Source organism: Apteryx mantelli, chromosome 13, assembly GCF_036417845.1.
Source record: "Apteryx mantelli isolate bAptMan1 chromosome 13, bAptMan1.hap1, whole genome shotgun sequence".
NCBI lineage: Eukaryota > Metazoa > Chordata > Aves > Apterygiformes > Apterygidae > Apteryx > Apteryx mantelli.
Window position 1 is genome coordinate 16,845,248 of NC_089990.1, and position 27,556 is coordinate 16,872,803.

The 27,556-nt window shown below is 47.6% G+C and overlaps 1 protein-coding gene across 1 annotated transcript; it reads left to right on the forward strand.

The window, feature by feature from the left end:
* Window positions 1–20,793: 20,793 nt before the first annotated feature.
* HMGB3 (high mobility group box 3) lies at window positions 20,794–27,220 on the forward strand. Its single transcript, XM_067304201.1, is given in 6 exon segments — window positions 20,794–20,923; window positions 20,926–20,956; window positions 23,639–23,795; window positions 24,321–24,460; window positions 24,981–25,155; window positions 25,737–27,220. Coding segments are annotated over 6 exon segments (762 nt in total). The 5' UTR covers window positions 20,794–20,808; the 3' UTR covers window positions 25,881–27,220.
* Window positions 27,221–27,556: the final 336 nt, after the last annotated feature.

Consider the following 27,556-nt stretch of genomic DNA (forward strand, 5'->3'; position numbering starts at 1 on the left):
TTTTATTATCTAATTACCCAACCAAACTCATTCATCTTTATTTTTCAGTCTTACCCAGAGACCTCAGTTTAAATGTGGCTCTGCTATGTGAAGCACTGCCCAGCTGCTCTCCACATGGAAGAATTCACAGTTTCTCAGCTTTATTTGCTCAGAGTGTGTTTTCTTAGTGTAAAGGATGCATGGCAAAAATCCCAGCCCCTGGTCAGTGGCAGAGGTCTGCATTAGACTGTGTTCAGAGACTGAAATGGCTGCATTATCACAAGGAACTGAACCAGGGGGAGCAAGAGGAATAAAACAAGCCTCTAATTTTATATTAAGATTGTGCGGCTAGACACGTCTTCATCACCAGTGTGATGAAGTGTCACTAAATTGCGTATAGGGCTTTGTGGTGTGGCTCACTGTGATATATAGTTTTATTACCAAGTATGAATAGCAAAAGTTACTAAATAAAAATAATCGGGGGAAAAAGAACCCAACAAGTTAATGAAACATCTGAAATATATCCCTGGAAACCGGAACCCAAAGGAGGCACCAACCCTGTTGTCTCGTCCCTTTTCCACTCCAGGGCAAAGCGGAAACCTAGCCCTATCCCTCTGTCCTTGAGCACTGTGTCTTGAAACTGCTCCTCGCCACGTGTACCAGGGAAGGCTGCAGCGTGCTAAATGCGAGACGTTGGCCTGGAGCCCTCCTCGCCATATGTTACTATCAAGTATATGTAACCCATGGAACACACTGGGACATAGGTTCCCTGGTTAGCATAACCCTGCCCATGGGAGGGGCTTAGCCTATAAATATGCTGCTTTTTCCATGCTCCTTGTCTTTATTTCCTAGGGGAATGCAGATCCTGGCAGGTTCAGTGGGCATCCAGAGCAGGTAAATAGATAAAAAGGACTGAAATAGAAAACTTTCCTCCAGATCTAGCAGAATTTGTGTTTGCTCTCCAGTTTGCAGGGCTGGTTGGAAAGGGGGGAGGGAAGGGAGAGATGGCAGATGCTGCAGAGCATGAGGCTGCTGTCTAGCCAGCTTGCTCTCCCTTTAGAGAGAGGAGAGATAGGGGAGAGAAGCCCTCCTGCAGTCTTTCTTCCTTAGAGGCCCCTTGCAGAAGGAGCCCTGCTGGTGCTGCTTTCCCAGCCCCAGCATGCAGAGTTCAGGGGCTCGGTCTTGTGGGAGGCTGGGGTAGAAACACAGATGCTTTGTGCAGTTCAGTCTGCCCTCCGGGTAATTAACTGCTCCAGCTTCTCAGCCGACAGCACTGCCGGGATGAGCGGGCGGCAGGAGCAGCGAGGGAGATGTTGCATGCTCAGCAGGGTGATGAAGTTGTTTGGCAACACAGGTACGTGGCTGCGAGGGTGCTGTACCCAGGTCTGCTCCTGCAGAGGAAATGCTCTGCAGAGGTGCAGCAGCACCTTCCACAGGGCAGGCCTTCGTAATTTGTGCTGAATAACGCTCGGGAAGGAGCCTCTTGAAGTGCAGCATGACGAAAGCCCAGACACAGAGCAGAAGGGGAAATGGAGACCAGTCTGGTCAGGAGGAGGGAATGAGTAGCTGTAGGAAAAGCTGCTACATCTGGTGGAAGTGCTGAATTCAGAGTGCATCTGGTGGAACCGGTCAGGATCCCAGCAGTGCGTGGTGCTCTCGGAGGCTTTGCTCAGGGATGCTTTCACACACAGCCACAGTTGTGTTCATTTTGCTCCTCTGGTGGCAGTGTTACTTCTCTTGGCCTTCTCTCTCCTACTAGCTGTTGTCTAGGCTCTCTCCAAGCAAAGATCAGCTGACTTTATCTTCCCAGATGTTTCTCATGATCTCTCCCATTCTAGCCCTGACCACAAGCAGCACTTGGAACAATTAACACCTTGTGCTCCTAAAATCTTATCATTTACAAGGCAGTTGGTTACTAGGGCAACAACTGCACCTTTTTCTTTCAGTGTATTGACTAAAAATCAACGCTTTATATTAAAGGTAAAGAAAAATAATATTCTCTGTAGCAACAGTGAGTTACAACAGCATCTCTCCTGTAATCAAGATATCGCTGAATTATGGTGCTATAAACAAGCACTTCTGATATAACCACAAACACTGTGGGACATGTAACACATTGGCAGTATATTTCAAGTGACAAACTCATTTATTGTGGGGAGTGGAGGGGGAAAAACACCTTTCCAGAAATTGCTGCAAGGAATTACAGCAAAGAATGACTGGAGCTTAAGGATGCAGGAGCAAAGTAATTCTACCAACTTGACTGGAATGAAGAGCTTCAAAGTGTGAGGAAGATGAGAGCAGGACCAGTAGCTCAGAAGGTGAAGGCACAGGGCTTGGTTATTCTCTCCCTCCCACTGCCATAAATCAAGATTAATTCCATAGCACTTGATAGCATAATGATCCCGTGAGACTGGTGTAATGAAGGGTATCCAGGAGGTATGGGAAGTAAACCCACAGCTATCCCATAGCATTAGTAGCCAATGTATTATTAGCATAGCCAAAGTGGTGACCTCGTTGCTTGCAGGTGGGACTTGAGTAACAATCATGAATCATTAAGGTACATAACTACCTGAGTGATCAAAATGCTCAGGAGCTCTAGATATGAAGCCAGTTTGTGCTAGATGCTGGGGAGACAAAGAACAGCCTGGAAGATGCTTGCCAAAGGAGTTTCGTCTCTTCCAGGCGTGTTCCAGGCGACTGCTGGGCCACTTTGGTCAGTGGGATTGGAAGAGAGCCATCATCTGCTTCCCCGATGATGTGCCAGCTCTTACATTTGGTGAGTTTCTGATTATGAGACTTCCTTGCCCAAACAGATCAATTCTGTATGCTGTTTTATTATGCCATGGTGTGCTAGTCTGTTTTGGTGGTGATCTGTTGCCTTCCTTGTTAAATACATGTGAGCTGTCAGTAGTGACTCTCTTGGCTGTAGACAGGACCCTGGATGGTGTGGGGGAAGCAAGATGGGCTAGGCAGGCATTCAGTAATTCCCCAGCCATATGCAAAAGGACATCTGCACTATGCAGTGGTAATGGGAGAAGCAAGGGGAGGGATATTGTCTCCCTACCTCCCTTTGGTAAACCTACCCCTGGAATTGATTATGTATATAATCATCTCTGTGCATACATAAATTTAATAATGATTAAGCACTTGTGATGAGGAAGTACCTGTGCTCAAAGTTCATCGATGCTGTGTCTTATAACCTGTGTATTTATAACATTTGGAATATGAGCGAGAGTACCTTTGGATTTGCCAAAGAAGGTCTGAACAAAACTGCCAGTTCCAAGCACTGGCCTGTCATTATAAAATTTCCCTGGTCAGTACCTCAGATGAGAGAAATGTTGAATCCGGAAGCAATCTGAACACATATCCAAAGTTTGCATGGAATCTGCAGGGCTGTCTGCTCTCAAGAAGGGACTTTGAAGTAAAAAAAACCTGTGTGACCTAGTTGACGTTGTGGGTGAAGATGATTAGGATGCAAGTGCTTCTGGAAGGCTGATTTTCTGAAATACACCATTGCAAGAACATTGGGGTTCTTTACCTTTAGTTTTAAGTGAGTTTGGGGTTGAGGGGAATAAAGTCCCACTGTGGAGTTTACAAACCAGCACAAAAATGTACTGAATTGAAGCTATTCAGCTTACAGACTTCTGATGGTTTTGACAGAAGATCTCAAAAGTTACTTGAATAATATGAGGTCTGCATTTTTGGGCTGTCTGCAAGCATTGAACTTCTTTGGATTTCAAAGCAAATAGATACATCTTAACAAAGACCACCTTGTGTCAGCTATCCTTAAAATTATAGCACATAGATTAAAATAAAAAGTGTGTACTTGTTCCTCCTGGGACACTGGGGAAGGGAAAAGCCTTATCAGAATTCTTTAAACTCATCTTAACAGTATTGAACCAATTATTTTGTTAAATCTGGGTTTGTTTTCTGCCTCTCAATGAGAACATTTCAAGTCTATCATCTCCACCACTTATGAGTTACCAGTATGCAAGTGTAAAATTTCCAATTGGAACATATGGTATCAGAGGGAACAAGGGGAAAATATCTGATTGCTCACACTCCCCAAACTCCAAATCAACTACATTTAGTATTTTGCTCACAGTTCCTGCAGGGGGAAATAAAAGAAATCATCTCTGAGCTGAGACCAAGCACTGAACATTTCACCCTGAATAGGAATCTGAGAAACTTATAAGCAGCTGAAAGGGGAATAGAATAGAAACTACATTTCAGTTTCTTCACTATGGTTGCAACTACTGGCAGAACTCACCATCATTGCCAGCAAAAAAAACCCCTCTGAACCTTCTTCTTTAAGTTTTGATGGCTGATTTGGGGATGTGCTTGAAGGCCAGGAAAGACTGATCTTCTCTGTTAAAGGAGGAACCGTCAGTGATGTAGGAACAGACCACTTCACCTGCATAATTCAAATGGTTTGTGATCAGCTGCACTGTTTGTTCAGGTGCTTGCCACAGATATGGAGCAGCCCCGCACAGCCGTGTATGATGTGCCTGGTGAATGGCTGAACCTGTGGTATCAAAGGAGCCCAAGCTGGTGTGATGGTAGATGTAGAGTGTGGGCTTGCAGCTCTCTCTATGTCTTGAAGCAGAGGATCACGAGATGAAGTGTACCGGAGACCTCTTGCAGCTCCAGTCTTTGCCTCTGCTGAGTGACACCAATGTTTTGGAGAAAGGTGGACAGACCCCAAGGATTGGAACGCTTTTTTCTACCCTGAAGTTTCATGCAGGACTAGATTTTGGAATTCTGCTTATTCAAGGATGGAGACAAAATAATACTGCTGAGGCATCCTGCTACTGTACGACTGCCTCATCTCCAACCACTGCAGGGGGACAGAACAAGGATGGGGTCTGGAGAGTGGTTGTTCTTCCACTGTGGTCACTCCCACTCCCTCCCCAAGGTGTCAGTGAGGCTGAGCCCTTCTGCAGCTGCTAGCAGAGCTGGGCACACAGGTGTCAGGGCTGCTGTGGCCTGCTGCGGAGGCCTGGAAATGTGTTCTGCCTCTGAGCACTGAGTTGCTTGGCAAGTCTGTCCTGCACATCATACTGTTGCCTGGAGTAACCACTATGTCTATATTAAACACTGGCCTTAGCCTCATCACACAACGGCACAAGCCCTTTGAGAACGTTGGTTGACGTTAGCTGTTGCACTCTGGGTAGCCATGTTGTTCATATAAATGGCCAGTGCCCTCTTGGCGCTGTGAAATGCTTGGCTTCCACATACTGTCATTGAGTCATTCTGCACAGGGAGATCCATTTACCCCATTACAGAAAATTATAACGGTGACCTCCTTTTTGTGAGTGATAGCAGGTTTCCCTCTCCTTTGCTTTCCTGCGCAGCAGAGGCTGATAGCCCTTACCAGCTGGGCTGTAGGATGCAGGAAACATGCTTCTCACTCATCATTCTGGCAGATTAGGGAGGGACTAAGCCTGTAGCCCTGGGAATTGGTGTGATCAAATCACGAAAGAGGAGTCTTTCACTCCACAGCATGGATGGTTGTGTAGTGCCACGTGTACAACCAAATATATCTTTCCTGCCATTCAGACAAAAAGCAGAATGTTTTGGAGTAACTTCCCAGGAAGGGGGAGGAACAGATGTTTGAACCAGAAGCTTATGTGACAGTTGGGAGAGACAGTGTGGAAACGCACAGTTGAAAGGAGAAGTCTGATGGGAGTGCGATGACAGCAGCAGGACTCCAGTGACAAGGAGTGGGAAGGAGAACAAGCAGAGAGGAGTGTTACTTAGAAAGCTGAGCAAAGTGCACAAGAAGATGTGTCAGGAAAGCGTCAGCGAAAGGAAGAGAGGAAATGTGAGAGCAGAGACAGGCTTTGGGATCTGTCTGCAAGTATGTGTGACCTGTTGCCTGACAAACAGAGAAAGGAAAGCCTTTTATTCCTTTGCCTTCCTCCACTGAGTTAATTCTTCTTGCAGCCAAGCTAGCTGGCTAGCTCTGGTGGAGCTCTTCTAGCATTCAGTTAGCACTTGTGAAGGGTGAAGCTGCCTACATTGCCACCAAAGCGCTGAGGTCCTGGGATAAACAGGCTTTAGGGACTGCGGCATGGGCTCTAGGTTGCCTGGGCCTTTCTTCAGCCTGGCATCTTTGCAGGGTAGCACAGTAGCCACAAGCCTTGGGATTTCTGGATGCTGAGAAAGGAAGAACAGAGACATTCTCATCACAGGCTTCCTCTCTGAAAATATGCATTGATCTTAAAGGGCGGGATGCATGAGGAAAGAAAGAGAACAAGTGAATGCGTGTCCCTCCTGCAACAGGGAGGGACCTCTCTAGCAGCGCCTTGCCCTGGTGATATAAATCACCTCTCTGCAGTGTCCGGTTTTACCTTAGTTCAGCAGATGTGCAAGGCACATTGGGAACGTGCCACTGGAGTGTAAAGCTCCTGATGTTAGAGATACTGTAAGCAGGGGGAAGGGAGGTACTATAACTTCTCGCACAGATGGCTTTACAAATGCAGTTTTACAGACCCCTTTCTGCACTCAGATCCACCACTGACCCCTCAGTGTGGCTTGAGAGATGCAAACTGGCTGGTTCTGCTTTGTGTCTCCTTCAAGGAAGGGGAGAATTTCTTTAAGTATGGGATGGGTCTTGAAATACGTTAACTAAGTGATTGCCAGATAGATGCCAGGGGCTCAGATCAACAGTGGATGTTGCAGGGCTGGTGATTCTTCCCCTCCCTTCATAAAAATGCATTTATTTCTTGCTGTGAAAGCCCAGCAAATTAGAGAACAGGCATGGCAATATCTCCTGTATGGGTGTGAGGGGAAAGGCTGCACCAGCTAGCAGAATCAATGTTTTCTGTATTGGCTTCGGTACCTTTCAGCCTCCCCAAACCATCAGTCAAACCTTTCTCCCGTTGGGTCCTGAGACTGAGGCCAGGGTACAGGGAGGCAGTGCTGCACTGAACAGCTCTGGTGGGAGAGAGGCCTCACGGCAAAGCAGCAGGGGCCTGTAAGTAGCGTGGGCTGTGCAGGGCTGGGGCTCAGCCAGCAATGCATTGATTTATTTATTTTAATGGGAGAGCAGATGGGGAGGAATGCAAGGGAAAAACAGGGGAGAATCCTCCTTGTCAGGGCACATGCTTTTGTCTGGGATGCTTCATCCCACACAAATGCGATTGCATTTGGTTGTGTGCATTGATTGTGCCCCTCTGTCATGCAGGGGCTGGAGGGGGCTGCCCCAGAGGCTCGGGGTACTGCAGTAACTCCGCCAGGCTGGAGAGTGTGGTCCTGGGTGGATGACGGCTCTCTTAGCCTTCCTGGTTGCCCCATCTCAGAGCCATTGTGAAGGGAGGCAGGAGAAGCCAGCATTTATCCTGACTTCCCACTTTTGGGAGCAGCTTCAGGCAAAAGCAAGGGGTTTGGGACCTAGTGCAGTTGCTAAACTTGTAGAAAAAAAGAGTTCCCTGCGGTCTGAGACACACTGGTTCTCTCTCGCACCTAGTAATTACCGACTTCTCAACTCACCTCCAGCTCCTTGTCATTGAGCCAGTCCTTGTTGGCCCATGTGCTGCTCTGCGACAGCACAGGATATCTCGGGGGGAGATCTGTCTTCCCCAATGACAATAAACAAGTTCCCCTTGGCTGATCCCACCATCTGCTCGCCTGCTTCTGAGCTCCCACATGGGCTGAGGGCTCTGCTCAGCGGGGTCCCGGCTAGCCAGGCTCCGTGTAGGGGCACCTTCTGAGACAGCCCATCCAGCAGCTGTGGAGCCCGTTGCGAAGCGCTCTCAGTCAGGACGCCGTAGCACTGCTAGGGTGCTGAGTGCCATTGGAGAAACAGCTTGACAAGGTGTGTTCATGCAAAAAATTGAAGGATCCACCTGTTCTTCCTCCTTCCTCATAGGGAATAGATGTTGTAGGCTCATGCCAAAAAAGGGTGGAGGCAATGTAAAGGCGATGTAGGCTTCAGCTCTCCAGTTCCTGTGGTGACTGACTCATCTACAGGTCCTGGTCCAGGGGGAGCAGCCATGGATGGTTCTGACTGAACAGTACTTCCAAAGCCTTCCACATGGGTGGTTTGGACTGGCTCTTCTGCCCACCAAGGCTGTGGTGTGGGGTGTCATAGTGAGGGGCAGAGATGGGGCCTGCAGGCTCTCAGTGTGGTGAAGAGTCGGGAAAGTCGTCGATGAGCAAGCACTTCTGGTGTTTTCACCCAGGAGTGATGAACTTTGCAGCAGGATAGGCCTGAATATTCCCCAGACATTTTGCTTTGTGTAGCAGAATTGCACCTTTCTTCCCACTAACTTGCACAGGATCTTGGCCTTTGACTTCAATAAGAGTAGGATCAGACCCAAGGTGTATTTTCTGATTTTACTCCTGCAGCCACTGAAATTAAAAGCTCATGAGTGAAGACCTGTCTTTCCTGCAGTCTGAATTCAGAATAACAGAATGGCCTTTAGTCTCTAGAGATAGTTTCAAAACCTTCTCAAGGTCTGTGCTCCTTGTAAAAAAAGAAAAAATAATTCATACAATACTTGCCACATCTGACAGAGTTGGCAGTCTTTGTTCTACACAGCACACAGCTCTGCGTACCAAATTAATCAGGGATTCAACTCCATGCTGCCTTGTACCTGCGAAATGGTGCATCGTCAAATCCTGAAGAGATGCTGGAGCGTTATTGGGAAAGCAGGCTGCAGAGGAGTGTGTGTGATTTCTGTCTCGGCTGTACCAGCCTGGGCTTGCTCAGGTTTCCTTAAGACCAGCAGTGTAAGTTGCTCCTGCTTTCGCTGCAGTTGCACTCCTCATGGACCAGAGCAGTATATCACCCTGCATTTTATGCCTGCCCAGGAAAGGGAGCCCGAATCCCCTTCCTGCGCAGAGAGCTGATGCATCGGGGGCCAACACACAACTCTTGGCATTTTTTTTATTTACTGTAAACCTCTTAAATGAAGACTGGGGGATTTTTTTGTTTACCACGTTGCTGTATGGAACCAATCACTATAAATTTAAATGGAGAGCTGGTAGGAGCACGCTTACCTTTTATATAATAATTGTGAGAGAGTGCCACTGCCGAACTGCTATTAGGATTATTCAGACCCTCTCAGATTTCATTGTAAAACATTAGGCTGTGAGAGGTGCTGTAAGGGTGTGATTATTCTAAGAGGGTAAGTAGTAGTGAGCGTTGTTGACCAAAATTACTACAACAGACAAGTAATGCTGAGTAGCTGGGAGCAGAGGAAGCTGAGAAGCATAGTCTGCCATACAGAAATATAGTGGTAAACCAGTGTTGTCTGTGTATGGAGTCCTGCCTGATTTTTATTTGGGTCTGCGCAGACTTAGTAGCATTGTCCTTATATTGTCATCGGGAGCGAGCTGAATCCTCAGCCGAGGGAGGTGTTAGCCCCATGCTCAGCACGCTTTTCTGGAGCTGGCGACTCAGAGACAGTAACACAGGGTGCAAGTCACGCTAACACCCGAGCTGTGCTGCAAACGTCTGCCAATGTAGTTACCCTGGTTTGGGATGTTGGAAAATCATGTCCTTTATTTGATGGGATCTACTGGTAAAGACCTGACTTAGGAACAGCCATGCTGCCAGAAGAGGCCTTCTGTTAGCTTCAGATTAGACAGAGCCATCATTTCCTTCCAGCTGCACCTGTGAAAGGGGTGACCTCTTCCAGCTGCTTGTTGCTACCCCTGTTGGAGGTGGCCACAGTCACTGCCCTCAGTCGAGCAGCGTTGGTGTGCTCAGCGCAGTTACCCTGTGCCCAGCCCAGGTGGTTTGCACTGGAGCTGGAGAGGGAGAAGTCACCTGGGCTGAACTGAGGAGGCAGCAGCTCCGGCAAGGGGATGGGACAGCTGCATCCAGCACAGGAGATCTGACTCGTGGCTATTTATTTGGGGAGGTACTATGACTGTGCTACTGCTGAACCCCCTTAACTTATTTAACTGAAAACTTTCCTTCTGAATAGAATATAGCTTGGGCTTAGTGCACGAGCTAACTGTTCACCATAAAGTCACTGCTTTCCTTGTCTCAACAAAGCCCAAGGCTCCACAGCGCCGAAAAAAGCGGTGCTGGGGGGCTTCTGCATGAAAGTTTTTAGCTACCACACTTCAGGTATTGTCTGTTCCAGTATTACCCCAGTAAGGACCAGACACGCAACTTTTTCTGGGAGGTAGGCAGGCGAGAGCAATGCTGTATATATGCTCCCACACTGCCTTGAGTTTTGCCTGTGACTGAGATTTTGACTTTGCCTCTTGTATGATTTTCCTGTGGTAACACGCACACCTTGGCTCGCGCTCTAACAATGCCTGTTCTTGGCAGGCAAGGCAAATTCGAAAGCAAGCTCTCGAGCACTGTGCTGTGAGAATGCCTCAAGTGATGGTTGTGCTTCTCCCCCTCATTCCACCCGTTTCCAAATAATTTTCATGCTGGGAATAAATCTGAGTGCATAACAATAATGTTCAGCATATGATAACCAGAGACAATTGTATATGTACAAGCAGCCACATGGAAAACAAATGAGCTGATGGAAAGACAGCGAAAGAATGCCAAATGAACTGGAGACCACACTTGCCATTTTCACAGTAAGACCAAATAACTTTGCCATTTCTATATAACTACTTTTCCCAGGAAAATGGGATTCTGAAAGGCATTTTTAGTTGCTAGTTTTTTGTCTCACCAGTTTATGTGAGGGTGGGAAAAAACTGTCTCCCACCAACCAATATACTATGACCGAAGTAATACAAATTTGAATTCTTTCCTGAGTGTCATCTGTGGAATTTCACTGAATTCAGCAAGGTTTTGTAACTTGAGGACAGGATTTTAACACTAGTTTATAAACTAAAGAACAGCAAGGTCTAAACTATTTGGGTATTTTTAAATACCAAATATACTGGGCTGCTGCTGGTGCCCTGAAAATGTGCTGTCTCTGACAATACGGAGAAGGAAGTTCAGTAAGTTTTTAATTTATATATATATATATATATACACACACTTATGTGTGTATAAAATCTTTTCAGTATGTTTGTCTTTCTTGTATGATTGAAGGTATATTTCTTTGAAAGACATCTACTTTTATTTGGGAAAAGGACAAAGCTGAGATATTTTGGGGGAATTTTGTCAGACACCTTTTTTTTGATATGAGAAGTAGTAATCAAAAAAATTTGTATAGAGGTCAGTGGGATCTTTGATGATAGGCATACAATACACACCCTTGGTTTCAACAGAAGATACGTTGTAAACTTGAAATAGGTTAACAAATCTAGAATAAAATTGAAATAGTTGTGAATTTTTAGGGAAGTTCACCTTCCTTTAGTTTTAAGATGATTCATAACATGTATATATACATGTAGGTGTCTCTATAAGGAATACACACACACACACAAATTATCATTTTAGAAATGCTTTTGCTGTAAATATGTTATTCGCTCATTGTAATGTTCCTATACTCCCATGCAGAGCAGGAATTAAATATGTTAACAAAGCAGATGTTCAACAAATGTAAAGTAAGAATTCTTCAGGGTCACTTGGTAGAAATCTACATCCTTTATTATTTTCCCCCAAATAAATTGTTTGTTCTTACATCATCAAGGATAGATGTAAGCACACTGTGGTAGGAGGCCGAGTTTGATACATTGCCACAGTCTATGACTCTACCTAATATGTGTTGGAGGAAATACATGCTTTTCAATAATGTAAAGATATTCATGTAAGCCCCAACCATGCATTGCGACATACCGCTTCCTCTCCTTCATTGCTTCATCATCCTGTTGACTTCTTTACTTCCCTGTTTGCTTGCTGTCTGAGTGTAATACCTCCATAGTATAGCAGAAGGATTTAGCCTCATCCTCTTTGATTCATGTTCTGGTATCTTAGCTCAAATCCGTTCTCATGGCTGGGCATTGCTTGGGAGTGACGTGATCGTTTGGGGTTTCACAACATTTTCCCCCCACCTGCTGGTAGCTCAGGCACGGCTAGCAGCATGGCCCATGCCAGGAGAGGTCTGTGAAAGAGAACTGCCTGGGATTTACCCAGCTATTCCAGTGGGTTTTGTGGTCCGTGTTCATCTCCAGGACTTGAGGTAGCTACTTTAAAGGTAGCTTGGTGTGTCTACAGGAGCTGCTGCCATACCTTGATTACAGTGTAGCTGCACATGAAGTGCCATTACTGAAAATCTTCCTGCCTTCTTGGTAGTTTAATTGGTGGCATTTAGTTAATTGTGTGCATTCTCTTTAAGCAGAGTTAAATCTAGAATTATGCAACTGATCAATTTTTCAAAAGCACAGAGTCACTCAAGCCTACCATCATAGGAAAGCCTACCTGAATCATCCAACAACTTCCAGTTGTTTGAGCTGCTGTTTTCTGTCTGTTGCTATGGTGAAATGATAGTACCAAACTGATACCAAAAAGGAAACAATATTTTCTGAACAGATTTATGAGAAGAAAAAAACATATAGGGGACAGAGAGGTCATGGGAAAAAAAAGGTTAAGGGACTTTGAGGGGTTTCCTAAGCCAGTGTTTCCCATTCTCATTTTAACTGAAGGTCCACCTACCCCTTTGAAGACAATCCAGGAGTCATCTTGTGCAGTGTCACCTTGGTGGGTTTTATTTACGATTAATTAAATGTTTTGCTAAACTGTAAAGCTTTATTACTTTTATTTGCATTTTTTCCTTGCTTTTGGTGAGAATATGTGCATATGGGGAATATACTCATTTTCTAGCTTTCCATCAGTTTTAGGGATCTTATGTCCCAGCAATGTTGTGTTGGTCACAGATCAAGAAAAACTGCTTTAGCCTCTTCCTTTGCAGGACCCATGCTATTTATATCCCTTCTGACAATTACAGTTTTAACCTTTCTTAAAGCTCTGTTGTGATACTAGCATATTTCCTCACCATGGTGGAATCACCCAACAGCCTCCTGTTTTCTTCCACCTAGACCTTCAACCGACTTAAAATGCCAGTCAGAACAGCTGGTCTGCGCTACATAATCCAACAGCTGATCAGTCCGGGAGTCTGACCAGCCAGGGAAGAGAGTGAGCTCTTGGTCAATGATTCTGATAGAGAAAACTTGTTCCTCCTTCTTCCTAGCCAAGAACTCTATGCATCACTCCTGACCTCAGCAGTGACACAGGCGTCTGGAAACAGGTAGTTACATTGCAAACCATTTATGTCTATGATCTGACCTGAAACTTCATTCAGAAATGTATCGTGACATAATGCAGCACCAGGATTATGCTTCTTGAAGAACAGTCTCTTCTTTCATACATTTGAACTTGAGTGGTTCAATTGCCCCTGGATGCAGTGTACTGCCCCACTCCTCTTTTGAAGTGTGCACAGTGGTAGAATGGCCAAAGAGAAAAGGGAAAGAGAAAATACACTTTTGCCCAGATATTGCTGAGGGGGGCGGTGGTAGGATTCATGACTGGGAGAACAGTTATGTGATGATCAGAAAGCATCTCTGACTATAACAGTATTTCAGGACTGGAAACTAAATATACAAGAGCAGCATTTCTGCCCCAGTACCAACCCAGCTGATTGCTTCTGTTAGTATCACTTCAGTGTTTTCTTAACTAAGCCTTAGCCATATCATCACCAGCTTCTTTCTAATGTGGGGTCATGTCTCCCTTTACATCTGGTCCTTTGCTGGACTGCTGTTGGGTTGTAATTGCACTGGATTCCTAATAGAGTTTCTTGGTCTGCTGTCACAGCGTGATTGCAAGAACTTGAGTTGCATTGAATGTGTTCTTGATTACTTGCCAATTAAAGTGCAAGGAAAACACTTACATTCTTCTCCTTTAAAATTGCATCTAGACTTCATCTCCTCTGAAGCCTATGGGAAACTTGTAGAGATTATTTCTAGCTGTCCTGTCTTCTTTCTTCTACTGTTGGTGGGTATGTAGGTAGATGCTTTTTTTTTTTTTTAATCAGTGCTTTTGGTGTTTATGACATGGTGTTCTTTTTCTGTGTGGTTCTTTGTATGCAAAATTGAAACAGAAATGCCCTTCTGAAGTTGAATCCTGCTCATTTACACTTCCAAGTAGCTTGGGTTATAAGGTTTTAGATAGTCTCTCTTCAAAAAGAAGATATATGAAAGCATATGGTCCTGTGGTAGCTAGGCATGGAAGGAGATGTCTGAAGAAAGTGTGTTGTGGCAGGAAGGACATGTTGGATGAAGGGAGCAGAGATGAGCAGGGACTGTAAGGAGGCAGTATGCAGGGAACATGCAAATTCCAGGAGTCTGGTAGCGTAGGAGGTGCTGTACTGCGGTGGCTTATCTTTTGGAGCAGGTCTGCAGGGACAAACTGCCCTCTTGCCACCCCCGGGCAGCTTGGCAGTGTGTGTTGGGAAAGAGCCATGTCAGAGGTGTGAAAGAAAGCAAAAATAGGAGGGGGGAGAAGGGAGAGCAAGAGAAAGAAAAAGCCAAGAAGAGTAGGGGCAACGTGACAAGGAGGGTGAGCCCACCTGTGAAGGTAACTGTGAGTTTCTGTTTATCTTGCCTGTGTTTCTGCCACAAGGAGGTTTTCAATTGCCACCTAATATGACTGGCAGTTATTTTAACTTGTATTTCTCACCTCCATGCCCATGAAGTACCTTTGACAGTATTATTTTTGTGAGTGCAACTGGGAGTGTGTGTATCCTATTCCTGCAGAGGTGTCAGCATGATAGGATGTGACTATACAGGATAGCAGGCTGTACCACCCCATTTTGGGGGGTCATCTGTTCAACTAGACTAATATTTAAATTGTTGGAACATTAGGTTTCCCATAGTTGAATTGGGATCGGTTTAACCTCTGTCTCTCTGAACTTGCACACTGGCAAGCTCCTTAAACACCACTGCTAATTTTATTTTCTATTTTCAGCACGTATTTAAGATAACTCTTTTTGTTTAATAGGTTAAAGAGGAAATACTCTCACTGGCTGAGATCCCAGTGAGCAATTATAAATATTTTACTATAGTTACAGAACTTGGAATTCAGCCTTAGACTGTGGGCATTAGAGAATCCATGTGTGGAATTTCCATGTGTTGTGAAAATAGGAGGGCTTCACATGAACTAGGAGGGGATTCTTACTTGTTTTTGCAGAATTCAAGCACTTGATTTAAAAAAGAGTTCTTGTGGTTGTAAAGCAAACCTCTGCAAACAGCTTTGGACCATACCAGTTAGAAAAGGGTTAACTGAGACTCTTCATCTCTATTGCAGGCTAACACAGAAGGTCAGTGATGGGAGAAGCTAGGTCCAAACTGAAGGCTTTTGAAATAGCCCCCTAACTAGCCTAATGAATATGCCGTTGAGATGAACAGGTCATTTAACACTTTTCTTGTCGCTATTGTCCAACCAACCTTAAATGTCAGCTCTGTCATTCTGATAGGCTGGTCTTGCTTAAAAAGGTTTCCTGGCTTTGTTAGATTGCTAAGAGGGATTTCCCCCCGCCCTTATTTCTAATTGCTGGCAGAACCCTACGGATGTATTTATATCAGCCTTTTCATTCAGGTCAAGTCTTCGCTAGAGAATTTTGCCAGTGGGCAAGGGTTGTGAAGAGATGTGATCCAGACAGAGGTGGAAGCATCAAATATAGTTGTAATTATACTGCCTGAACTGCAGCTTACCAACCACAATGGAGTAACTTGCTTTGCTGAGGGCAGGATGTTTTTGGTACGCTGCTATAGGGAAGATGTTACGATATGCTGGAATAGCTGCCTACGCTTGAATGATTTTTCAGAGCTGGTATGCTGGAATTCGCTGTCGATGAACCATTCGACCCTGGTGTGGACCGAGCCTCAGGGTGTGAATGCCGCTGGTGGAAAGAACCCTTTTGCTGATACTCGAAGTGGCGAAACCCTCACAACAGAGATGGGTAGCCCCTTCTCCAGTGTTTCCACCAGGACCTTGAGCACACCTTCCATGTGCTGATGCTGGCTGTCCAGGTTGCTTGAATAAACATTTCACAGGAATTGAGTTGCTTACCTGATAGAACTGAATATTGATCAGAAATATTTTTGTGAACTTCCTCACCCTGTGAACAGCAAGCATGCATCTTCTTGGGAAACTTCCGTTTTTTGTGTCACCCCGTGTATTTTGTGATCTAGAAGGTCTCAGAAAATTGCTTCTTAGCTAAGGCGGACAGCAGGCAGATGGGCCCAGGCTTTTTGGTAAGATTTCTTGATGCCTCCTATACTCCTTGCCTTGAAGAGATTCCTCAGTGCAGTGGGCAGGAGCACTGTAACACTAGCATTCCTAATTTAACCACAAAGTCATGGGCTTGACATATTCAAAAACTGGGTAAAGGACAAAAGGACTGATGCTGTATTAGTATCCAATACCTCATTGCAGTTATTTGCCCAAACAGATTTTATTGGCTTTCTGATACTTGCATCAGCTGAAGGATAGAAAGGTGGAAACCCACATATCAGCACTGGAAAATAAAGGCTGATGGGTGTAATATCACAATTCCAAGTCTGTGCTGATGGAGTGCTGAGACCAGAAGGACTGTCCTGGCTACCCCCACTGATGTTGACAAAACTGACCCCAAGAGGCTGCTCACTATGGCAAACTGCTTTGGCAATGCATTGTGCCTTTGAGCTGCCCCTCCAAAATGGGAACCAGGTACCTCTTTGTATTCCTCGTGGAAATGATCATGTATGTTTGGGAAGCTTTTCAAACCACAGCAGCTCATTTGGGGGATATCGTTGAATGAAAGGCTCTAGTCATTTTCCTGTGGTTCCTGTGAACTTCTAATTCACTGAGATGCTTGGAAATTTCAGCACGTGAGTTTGCACCAGCCTCTTCCTGACTATTCATAACTGATGCTACCTATGCTCAAGATAGCCAACACAACAAGCACACTGCATTCTGACCAATATTGAACAAACCCACTAAGGACACGGCATCAATTCAAATCAACTGTTTGGCTGAAATTGTGCCTAGTGCTGAGCAAATGCCTAGCAAAACTAGCCAGAGGTCAAGTACAAGTTAATGTCAGGCTGACTTTCTACATCAGCACAGTCTGGATTCAAACTGGGATATTTGTTAACGGCCCTGAGAAAATAATCTCTTACACTCAACTGTTTTCCTTCAGAATCTCTCTAAGGCATGCATCGTTTCACCAATGGGAAGGGGATGGTCAAGGTACGTTGTTAGAAAGGTTTGAGTCCTTCCAGGAACCACGGAGCTGATCGGTGGTGGAGCAGATGGTTTCCTCACTATGCCCATCGTATGGGTAGTTCCACAAAAATCACATATTGCTATGGTCCTTTTTAACATTTCTGGTGTCTGAATGGCTTAAATACATAATCGGCCTTATTTTGCTAGCAATCTGACACAAGTGCAGAAAGATAGATAGAGCTGTGAGAAGGCCATCCCCACCAAGCTGTGGCTACTGTTCAGATGAGATCTGGCCATTGGCTGAAGAAGAGCTAAACTTGCTCAATTCTGGGGAGCAGAAGAAAGCATTTCATTTCATAGCTGTAGTTGACTTTCGTGAATTGAAAGCGTACTTTCAATGTAATCCATTGATTTGTTGAAGGTCACTCCTTGGTGACCCCAGCCTCTTTCACAGCAGTCTCCCTGTTTTAATTGTCTCTCACTGATGATGAGATGTCATCCCATCTTGGCAGGTAATGACTTGGCCTCCACTGTTTGCACCTCTCTCACTTCTTGGACAGCACCAACATGATCTACATGGGCAGGAAGCCTTGAGTGCTTGCCAACTCCAGCTGGGACAGAATGTCGCTGTGAATCTCAGCAACAAGCTACTGCAAGTGTGTTGAAGCTGTCTGTTTGCTATGGGATTGTGAATCAACTTTTATGTCTCAGTCCTTATATTCAAGATAGCGCTTGGCCTGAGCCTTGCTGTAGCATGCAGACAGTTGCTTAAAACCCAGCCTTTGCTTGCTCATCAGCTCTGCCTGCAGCAGTCAGTGTGGGGGTCAGGTTAGAGCTTTCTGAAGGATGGGTGCCAGACTGTGCATTGAGCTCTCCTGGGACCACTGCAAACATCGCTGCCTTCCATGCCAAGAAGAAGGCATCATGAAGTTTCTTTTGGTTTTGATTTTCTTCTCATGCCTCCTATAGCGTAAATACATGGTAATTTGTATTATTAAAAAAAAAAGAAAAAAAAGGTAAAACTTACCAAAACCACACTTCTCCTTAGGAGATACAAAATAAACCCCTTTCTTCTCCTCAACCAAGACATGGATGTTTTCTAAGATGCAGTTCAGCAAGATAGCAGAGCTGGTATGTTGACTTGCTGCCATCGAAATGGGTAGTGCTCCCTGCTCCTGGCTGTACCCTTCTGCATCTTTCTTTGCCTTGGCTCCGGCACTCATCTGCCCCCTTGGTATGCTGGCTCAGTTCACTAATCCAGCAGAAAACTAACCTGACAAGAAAAAAAAAAAGTTGAATTTATTTTTGGGGGGTAGGGGTTTGGTTTGGTTGGTTGCTTGGTTGTTTTTGTTAGGCTAGTGAGCTTTCAGAGGGGTTGGGTGAAGGCCAGAGCTGGGGTGTGGAAGGAGGTGGGACTGTGGGGCCTGCAGGAGGTTGCAGCGAAAGGTCAGATTCACTCATCCAACCTACCAAAGTTTTTCCTTGGGGCACCACGGGAAAGTGCTCAGACCCGGGGCACCGGGTGCAATCTCAGAACCTGTACAGGGCCAAGGGCACTGGAGGAGAATTTGCTTCAGCAGTGGAGTTTCAGCAGGTGAGTATAAACTTCTCCTATGGGTGTTATGGTCACCCATTTGTTTCCCAGTCCTCCACTCTGCTTTCAAAACCATGCTGCGAGTGCCAGGACAAAACTTTCAACCCAGCTGTCTCTCAGCTACCAAAATATCTTCTTTGCCCCATGACCAGCTCTCAAAACTTCCTTAGCGTTCCTAAACCAAGCATCTTAGGTAATGTTTCCCTTGGCCTATGAGAAATGGGAGGGATGCTCTGGAGATGAATAGTAGGATTGCTCATTTGCTGTCAGGCATCTGTCCTAAGCAAGCGCCTCAATAGCCGGTTCATCCAGGCTGCCTCCCCCTGCCTTTGTAATGCTCCCACCTCGCTGTGCTTTTTAGGGTGAGATTGTGGCTCGAGGAAGAAAGTGTTTCAGAGCAAAAATTGTGCAACTCCAGAGCCAAGAAAAAAGCCTTAATTATTCAACTAGTTTGAAACACTTTAAAGTATCCCTAAAAATAGGTAAAAGGGATGTTTGTCAGCTACAAAGGGATTATCATGCAGTGGTGTTGCTTGTCTTATTTTATGATGATGCTACAGAATACAGTCCCTCAGGTAGCCTCATTAATGTTTATGAATGAACCCCTTGTTTTGTGCTTTTGGTTTTAGAATACAGAAATAGGGCGAGAGGCTAGTAAGAGTAGTTTTACCATATATGCTTTGGAAAGCCCAAGGACATGGGTGTAAAGTCTCCATAAACCTCAGTGGTTCTGTGTATGGGTGACAAATGGATTTGGGCTTGTCCTAGACCAGCAGAGTAGATGTACCCCAGGTGAGAAATTGAAGCAGAACTTTGGCTAAAATCATCAGTGAAATTCTGCATGTTTAGCTAAATTTCCCTGTGAACCTGTCAGCAGGAGGTTGGCACGCCTGTGCGTCTCACCAGTCACTTTGTCTTGTTCTCTTCTGGCAAAGGCAACCTGTGACCATATATTGTAATAATCATAAGCACTTCCACAGAGCAGGATCCGGTAGAGCCCGCCGCCTGTCAGCCTCTCAGCCCAGGGTGGAGGCTACTGTCTTTTATCTATTTCTTAAAGAGGGCAACTGTTTCTTCTGGCTATCTTAAAAGAAGGATGGCAGTTACGCCCAGCCCATAACAGTATGCAGTGGTTTCTGAGTCTTACCACTCCAGCCTTAAAATAACAGCTCTTTTTTCTGAGCCAACCAACAATTGTGGTCAGCCACTAATACCAGTTTAACCATTTGGCAACTGCCCTATAGGAAGTAGCTCTTTCGAGAGAGCCAAAAGAGACTTGTCCCCTCTGCTCTGGTGCTGTGCTGGGTTTGTGTCAGCCAGAAATGGATGTTTACAGATTTCCTCAAATACAACCTGCCTCTTTATAATAACAACCAAATCCCAGAAAGTTGATAGCAAACAAATTGTGGAAATAGCTTAGAAATAGTAACTGCAGTTAATTGTGTTGGGTTTTTACTTGATGAATGAGTGGGTAAAATTCTCTGATCCCCCTGCCCCCGCATTTTTTTTCTCCATAGTTCCTTATTCTAACGTGTAGTGGTTGTCATCGGAGTTTATGTTGGACTCAGTTCCGTCCCTGTTACGCACAGCAGTGACTGCCTTTGCAAACAGTGCCGGTGAAACTGGAATCAGGCCCTTATGGCTTTAGGGCAGAAATTACAAATAAAGGGCTGCTGTGGGCGGGGGTTCCCACTCCGCCCCCCGAGACGCTGCTCCCCCCGGGGACGTTGCGCTCTGCCCCGGCCGGTGCCCTCGCGTTTCCCCGGGGCGGCCCCTGGGAAGCAGCGCCCGCCCTGGGGGACCGCGAGTCACCCCCCCCGCTGCACTCCGCGCACCCCCGCGCGGCGGCTCCGCGCTCGGCCCCGATTCACTCCGCGGCGACCCGGCTCCCCGCGCGGCCGCAACCACGTGGCGAGGAAAGTTTCTCGGCGAGCGCCCGGAGCGCTCCGGCTCGGCTCGGCTCGGCTCGGCGGGCGGGAGGGGCTCCGCGGGGCTCCGCGGGGCGCGCAGCGGCGCGCGCTCCCGCCCCCCGCGCCAACTTTTTCCCCGGCGCGCGCCGCTGAGCTCCCCTTTCCCCGGCGGGCGTTCGTTTTGAATGAATGACCTCACCCGCGCCGGCCAATCGGCGCGCGGGGTCTCTTAATATTCATGAGGCGGCGCGCCAATGAGCGGGCGAGGAGGTTGTTTTAAACGGCAGAGCCCCGCAGCCAATCAGGCCGCTCTCGTAGGCAGCCAACGCGAGGCTGAGCCGCGCCGAGCCCCGCGTCGTGCCCTGCGCTCCGCTCCTGTCCACACTGCCGCGAACAATACAGGTACGTTCAGCCCCGCCGCCGCTCTCGGGGGGCGGCTGCCCCCTGCCCGCCCCGCCGCCGCCCCGCCCTGCCCCCGCGCCCCTCGGCGCTGCTCCCTGGGGTGGGCTTTTTTTTTTTTTTTTCCGCGCTGCTTCCTTCCTCCGAGTTTTTTTTTTTTTTTTAATTAAAAAAAAAAATTTCCCCAAAACTTTTCCTCCTCGCATGGGAATAAACGGTGCCGGACCCAGGTGCTGGGAGCAGCCGGCGGTCCGGCCGCGCCGGAGGGATGCGGGGCGAGCCGCGGCGCGGGGCGCAGCCCCCGGCCCCCGTCAGCCCCGGCGGCCCCGCGAGGAGCCCCGCGGCGGCGCGGGGCCGCGTGTCCCCCGCGCACCCCGCTTTCTCCCGGTTGCCGGGAGTAACATGGCTGGTGCAGCAACTGCACGGGGACTAACTCTTCTTCTCCCCGCACGGGCAGGGATTTTTCTCTGCCGCCTCCTAATGTCGCACGGCAAAACGCGCGGCGCCCTCGGGTTTTATTTGCCCCCTCGCCCGGGTGGGCTCCGTGGGGCTGGCGGCGGTGTGAAAGTTGCCGGCCGTGCGCAATGCTGTGCCTGCTGTTTATTCTGCATTAATATGGCTGTCGCTTTAGCATCTGACAGGGATAAACCCTGCGCGCTGCGCCCGCGCGTCCCGGCGAAACAGTTTTTTATTCGCGCTGGCCGCCTCCAAACTGCCCCGCTGCCTTCGCCTCCGCCTCGGCCGCTCTTCCCCCAGCCGGGAAGGTGCGTTTCGGCCGGCTGCGCCCGCGGCGGGGCCGCGAATCGGCTCTTCCTCGCGCGGCGGTGCCTGTGCTGTGGGCATTAATATGGCTGGCGCTGGAGAGCCCGGCGAAGGGAAGAAAGACGTGTAAGCAGCATAGCGATGGGGAGGGGGGTCGCGGCGGGGGAAATCTGCCCCCCGGCGCCCCGCGGAGGGCTCAAACCTTTCGCTTTCGCCCCGGCTCGTCTCTCCCCACCGCCCCGCGCCCTCGGCGGGGCGCCGGGGGGCCGTTTGGGGGGCTTTTGCACTTTTTTTCCCGGCGGCGCGGGCGAGCGCAGCCGCGGCGATAATGGCTGCACGGGAGTCTTTGTTACACGGAGTATTGCGCTAGGCAGGCACCGGGGGGGGGGGCGCTTCTCCCCGCGCCGCGGCCGCGGCCCAGCCCCGGCGGCCCCCGCGCCCCCCCGGGGCCCCCGCGAGGCGGCTGCCGGCGGCGGGGGCGGCGGGGCCGGGGCCGGGGGCGGCGGCGCGGGGGGAGCGCGGCCGGGGGGGCGCGCGGCTTTGTTCGGCGCGGCGCGGCGGCGGCGGCCGGGAGGAGCCATCTTAGCGAGCGGCGCCGGCTGCGGGCGCGGAGCGCGGCCCGCGCGGCTCCCCGGCCGCCGCGGCACCCGCGCCGCCGCCGCGCCCGCGCCGCCGCCGCCGGCCCCCCGCCCCGCCGCGCCGCCCCCCGCGCCCCCCGGCCCGCCGCCGGGGCCCATTTCAGGGGCACTTTCTTTCATGAGGAGGCGTTCCACAAAATGGAAGATGAGTTATCGGCGCCTCGGCCGCCCTGCCGCTCTGCCTCCGCCTGCCAGCGGCGAGCGCGCTGCCGAGCCGAGCGAGCCGAGCCGCGCCGCGCTGAGCCGAGCCGAGCCGCCCGGCCGCCGCGCTGCCCGCGCGGCCCCGCCGGCCGCGGTGACCTTGGCGGGGCAGAAGATGGCGGGAGGCCGGCGGGGCGCGCAGCGGCGCCGGCCGCCGCGCCCGAACTTTGCCGGGCCGGGGCCGGTCGCGTCCCGCCGGCGCGGGCCCCGCGCGCCTCCCGGGCCGGGCGGCGGCAGCGGTCCCGTAGGAAGCGGCGCCCGGCCGGGACCGGGGCGGCCCGAGCCGCTCTGCCCGCACGTACAGGCTTCAGCGGCGCGATTAAATAAAAAACTAATTTTTCCAGCGCGTGGAAAAGCTGTAAATAACAAACACTGCAGCAGTATTTGCTGAGGGAAAAATAAGGAAAGAGAGGGAGGGAGGAGGAGAGGGGGGAAAAAAAAAAAAGAGGCAGCCCAAAAGTTAGCATCTTCCTTGCAGTGACTTGCTGATTGCATCCCTCGCGCTGGCCACTATGCCTCAGACCATGTCACTTGGCAGAGCAAGAGCCAGCACGGGGTTTGGCAGGTCCCACTGTAGTGAAAACTGGCCCTTATTTGCACACCTTTATATGTAAAGGTTATTGCACATATATAGGGGGAAATAAGCAGCCTGGCCTTTCTGCTTGGAGAGCAGCTGCTAACATGTGAACTCCAGCTACTAAGGGGATAAGTCATGGGCTGGCACTGTGCACACTGCTTGAGCCCCACTGTGGTAGCCAAGCAAAACAGATATTTTATATTAGTTCATATATAACACTTAATGGGCATGAGTATGTGTATTTAATAGCCTGTCTCCAGTCTTTGGACATGATGTAAATATATCAATGTAAAACTTAAATCCCATGACCAGTTTCACTTGGCTTCAGCCTGCAACCCAAATCTCAAGGAAGAATAATTTAACTCCCCATAGTAGGGGGTGTTAGGGGGAAAGAAAGGGGCTGTATGACTGATGGCAGATCACTTCAGTCACTCATTTTTTTTCCTATACATACATGTACATGCACACATATACACTATTTTTTTGTCATCCCTCCCCCCCTTACAGAGTCAAGATGGCTAAAGGTGATCCGAAGAAGCCCAAGGGCAAGATGTCTGCCTATGCCTTCTTTGTGCAGACCTGCCGCGAAGAACATAAGAAAAAGAACCCAGAGGTTCCAGTCAACTTTGCAGAATTTTCCAAGAAGTGCTCAGAGAGGTGGAAGGTACTATAATTTGTGACTTCCTGAAGTGACAACTTATTATAGTTTCTGTAACTTAACATGCACATGTTTGAGCAGAGAGGGAGTCAGTGCTGTTTCGGTCAATGTGCCATCCTTGGCAAAGAGGTCCAGCCATCAGTCTGATGTTGCTGACTCCTGTAATAACTGTGTATTTGTCCATTTAGGTGCTTCCTCTAAGCCTCAGTCATCTTCCTGTTCCCACACAGTGCTCTTAATGAGCTACCTCCCCTTAGGCCTGTCCTCCCAAGGAGGACTTTGGGTGTACTTGTGCCATTCCAGCTGTTTTCCTTATGCTGAACACACCAGTTGTGGCTGCAGTCCCTGGTATAGAACCTTTGTCCCCAAGGAGATCTGGTTAGAAAACCAACCAATTCTTTAAAAAAAAAAAAAAAAAAAAAAAAAAAACTCCCCATCAAGTTGGTATGTGTTGGTTTGTTTATTTAAAATTTGCCAGCTATTGAACGGTGGGGTAATCATGTGGTTTCATGTCTTGTTTTGTTGTTTTAGACCATGTCAAGCAAGGAGAAGGCTAAATTTGATGAAATGGCAAAGGCCGATAAGGTACGATATGATAGAGAAATGAAGGACTATGGACCTGCTAAGGGTGGCAAGAAGAAGAAGGACCCCAATGCCCCGAAACGACCACCGTAAGTAACTTTGTGGAATTAAATGCACAAATGTTATTTTGACATATCTTAAAGCTCTGTGGCCTAGCTGTTAGTTTTTTGTAAGAGAAGTGAGTTGAACATACTGTTGTATAGGAGTATTGATAATATTCATAGCTTGTTAGTATCGTTTTGTAGGCTTTCTAGGCAGCTTGTAATCTTGAGCATGCAGAGCATTAATAGGAATTGTTCAGTTCTTAGGACTCTCAAACTCATGATGATGAAAGACATGGAAATGGCAGGCTTGCAGTAAGACTTGTGTATTTTAAGAAAATCAAATTTGGGGGGGTAGACAATGAAAACAGAAGTGTCGGGGGGAGGAGGGACTGCAAGTTTGGTCCTCAGTAAAACCCAAATGATTGGGGAAGTGTTCTTCCTCCGAGTGCGAGTGTACATGTGAATCTGGTGGGTGCAGGATGGTGGAAGGGGCTGGCAGCTGCCCCAGCCCCGCTGTCCTGGGTGCATTTCTGCAATGCTCACTGTCCTGTGATGCTCCTCCCAGGTCTGGCTTCTTCTTGTTCTGTTCGGAGTTCCGCCCCAAGATCAAATCCACAAACCCTGGCATATCTATCGGGGATGTAGCAAAGAAACTTGGCGAAATGTGGAACAACCTCAGTGATGGCGAAAAGCAGCCTTATAATAATAAGGCAGCTAAGCTGAAGGAGAAGTACGAGAAGGTAAGGCTTGTTATTACTTGTCTCTTTTCCGTTCCGGTTCTTGTGTTAATGTGCTTCTGTAAAATAGACCAAGCCGAGGTGGCCCCAGTGTAATGAGCATCTCTCCCGTTTATGGCTGTTGGCAGGTAGACATGTACTAAATGCACTGCGTGCTACGTAGCCAAACTCTGCGTTACGGCTGGATGTATGTTGGGACAGAGTAGGTTAGAGACCTGCAGGTAAATTCCGAAGAGGAAGGAGAACTTTGTCCAAATGATGTGCGACAGTGGCTGCTTGTGCTGCTTCAGCAAAGTTTGCTGTGCTTTTAAAAAGCTTTATCCCATTAGCTAGAAACTTCTTAGAAGTTGGGTTCTCTTTCTTCTCCTCCTCAAAGAAATAGCTGAATACAGGACTCGGAGATAGTGTGGAGGCAATGGAGTATCCTTGGGTGTCTGCAAACCTGTATATTGTAATGCTGGCTGCCTTCCCTTTAGGGGCTGCAGCTATGGAAAGCCAGTCCCTTTACATTTAACGCCCACTGCTGTACAAATGCTTTGTGTTTGCTGCTTAGAGCAAATTAAGACATCCCCTTGACTTTGCAGGATGTTGCAGACTACAAGTCTAAAGGAAAGTTTGATGGCGCAAAGGGAGCAGCAACCAAAGCTGCTCGGAAAAAGGTAGAGGAAGAAGACGAAGAGGAGGAGGAGGATGAAGAAGAGGAGGATGAAGATGATGATGACGAATAAAACTGTACAATACTTGTCTCCATGTGAATACCATAGAGTAGGGGAAACACCATAAATGAAGCACCTCTTATTTGAGATGGTGTCTCTTGCCCTTATTAGGCTTAATTAAAAAAAATTTGGATTCCGATCGCGTTGTAGTTTCTAAAAGTGCTCTAGAAATTGTAACTGGTTTACATGAAGTGGCCATGGGTGTAGTGAGCACCCTGAAACTGTATCAAAGTTGTACATATTTCCAAACATTTTTAAAATGAAAAGGCGCTCTAGTGTTCTCCTAACTCTGTGCACTTTGCTGTTGGTGTAACAAAGCATTTAAAAATGTTTCAAGCATTTTTTTAATTTGTAAGGTGGTGTTACTATATGGTTATTGGCTAGAAAATCCTGGGTTATAAACTGTACATATCTATAGTTTGTAAAAACTAGACAGATTCTTGTGGTACATGCTTAGAGTTATGATGCCTTAGAGGAGCAGTGATTACTTGGAAAGGCTGTACGTTCCACGGGGTGCCATGGCCCAAAGCATGCACTGTGAGGGTAGATCTATTTACACTACAGTGGGCGTCCATTTAGCTTAAAGTTGTCTTTCTGTATATAGTGAAATAGCATTCTGCTGCCATTCTTAGTTGTGGAAGGGGGTTCAGCTGGCATGAGAAGTGTATGGATTTTTTTAGTTAAGTGCGGTAGTTTTTAAACTGAAACTGTAGACATCTCTTCATTGTCAACGAAGTGAAGAGCCAGTGCAGCAACTGAAGTTCAAAAACACTCTGTACTTAAACAAATTTGCAACGTTCTGTTTTTTTTGTATGTTTAGAATGCTGAAATGTTTTTGAAGCAAAATAAACAGTATTACATTTTTAAAACTGTTCTTGACAACACTCTAAATTTCTGGTTTAAGAGGATCTTAACAACAGCAAGAGGTTCATTTTGAAGTCTGTGGCATCCCTCAGGGCTGGTGACTTAGGAAACATTCTGACTCAAGGATTAAAAAAATAAAATAAATGGTGGCCAGCCACAACTGGCTGAATTGAAAGAGATGGCTGCTCCAGCTAATATGCAATCGTAACTGTTTATGGCTGAGTGGCATAAGATGCTATGCAAGTTTGAACTTTATTACTTGAACTTGGGAGCCTAAATGAACATTCATGACGTAATTGTTTGTTTGTGTGTGTATATAGCAGCATTCAGAGATGCAGAGAAAGGTAGGTGGCTAGGAATGAGGCTGACACCATGGAATAAGTATAAAAGCATAGTTTGGATTTTTTTTTCCAGTTGTGTTGGGTAAATTTATAGCCCAAATGCATTGCTGTACATATTAAAATGTGCCTTTTTTGTCCTGTGTTAAACTGTTTCAGACTTGTGGTTTTTTCTAGCATCTTAATTCATGGCAGGAGAAAGGCGCCTAGTCTAACTCTCTGCTGAACTAGGTGTGGCACAGGTACTTAGTATGTGTCCTTTCTCTAATGCTGCCAGTTTAAATCTGAATTGGGCTCTACAAGGTGGGTTGGGGAGCAAGGGCAGATCTCTGTCACCGCGTAGCGACCGTCTGGCTGCATCCCGGTCGCTGACTTGCTGCTGCCTCCCCAGTCCCAAGCTGGGGCTGTTTGGCAGCTCTTGCAAGGGAGAGGTAATACCTGATCTCAAGCTGGTGATCTAACTGTGCTTGCCTTGCCCCTGAAACC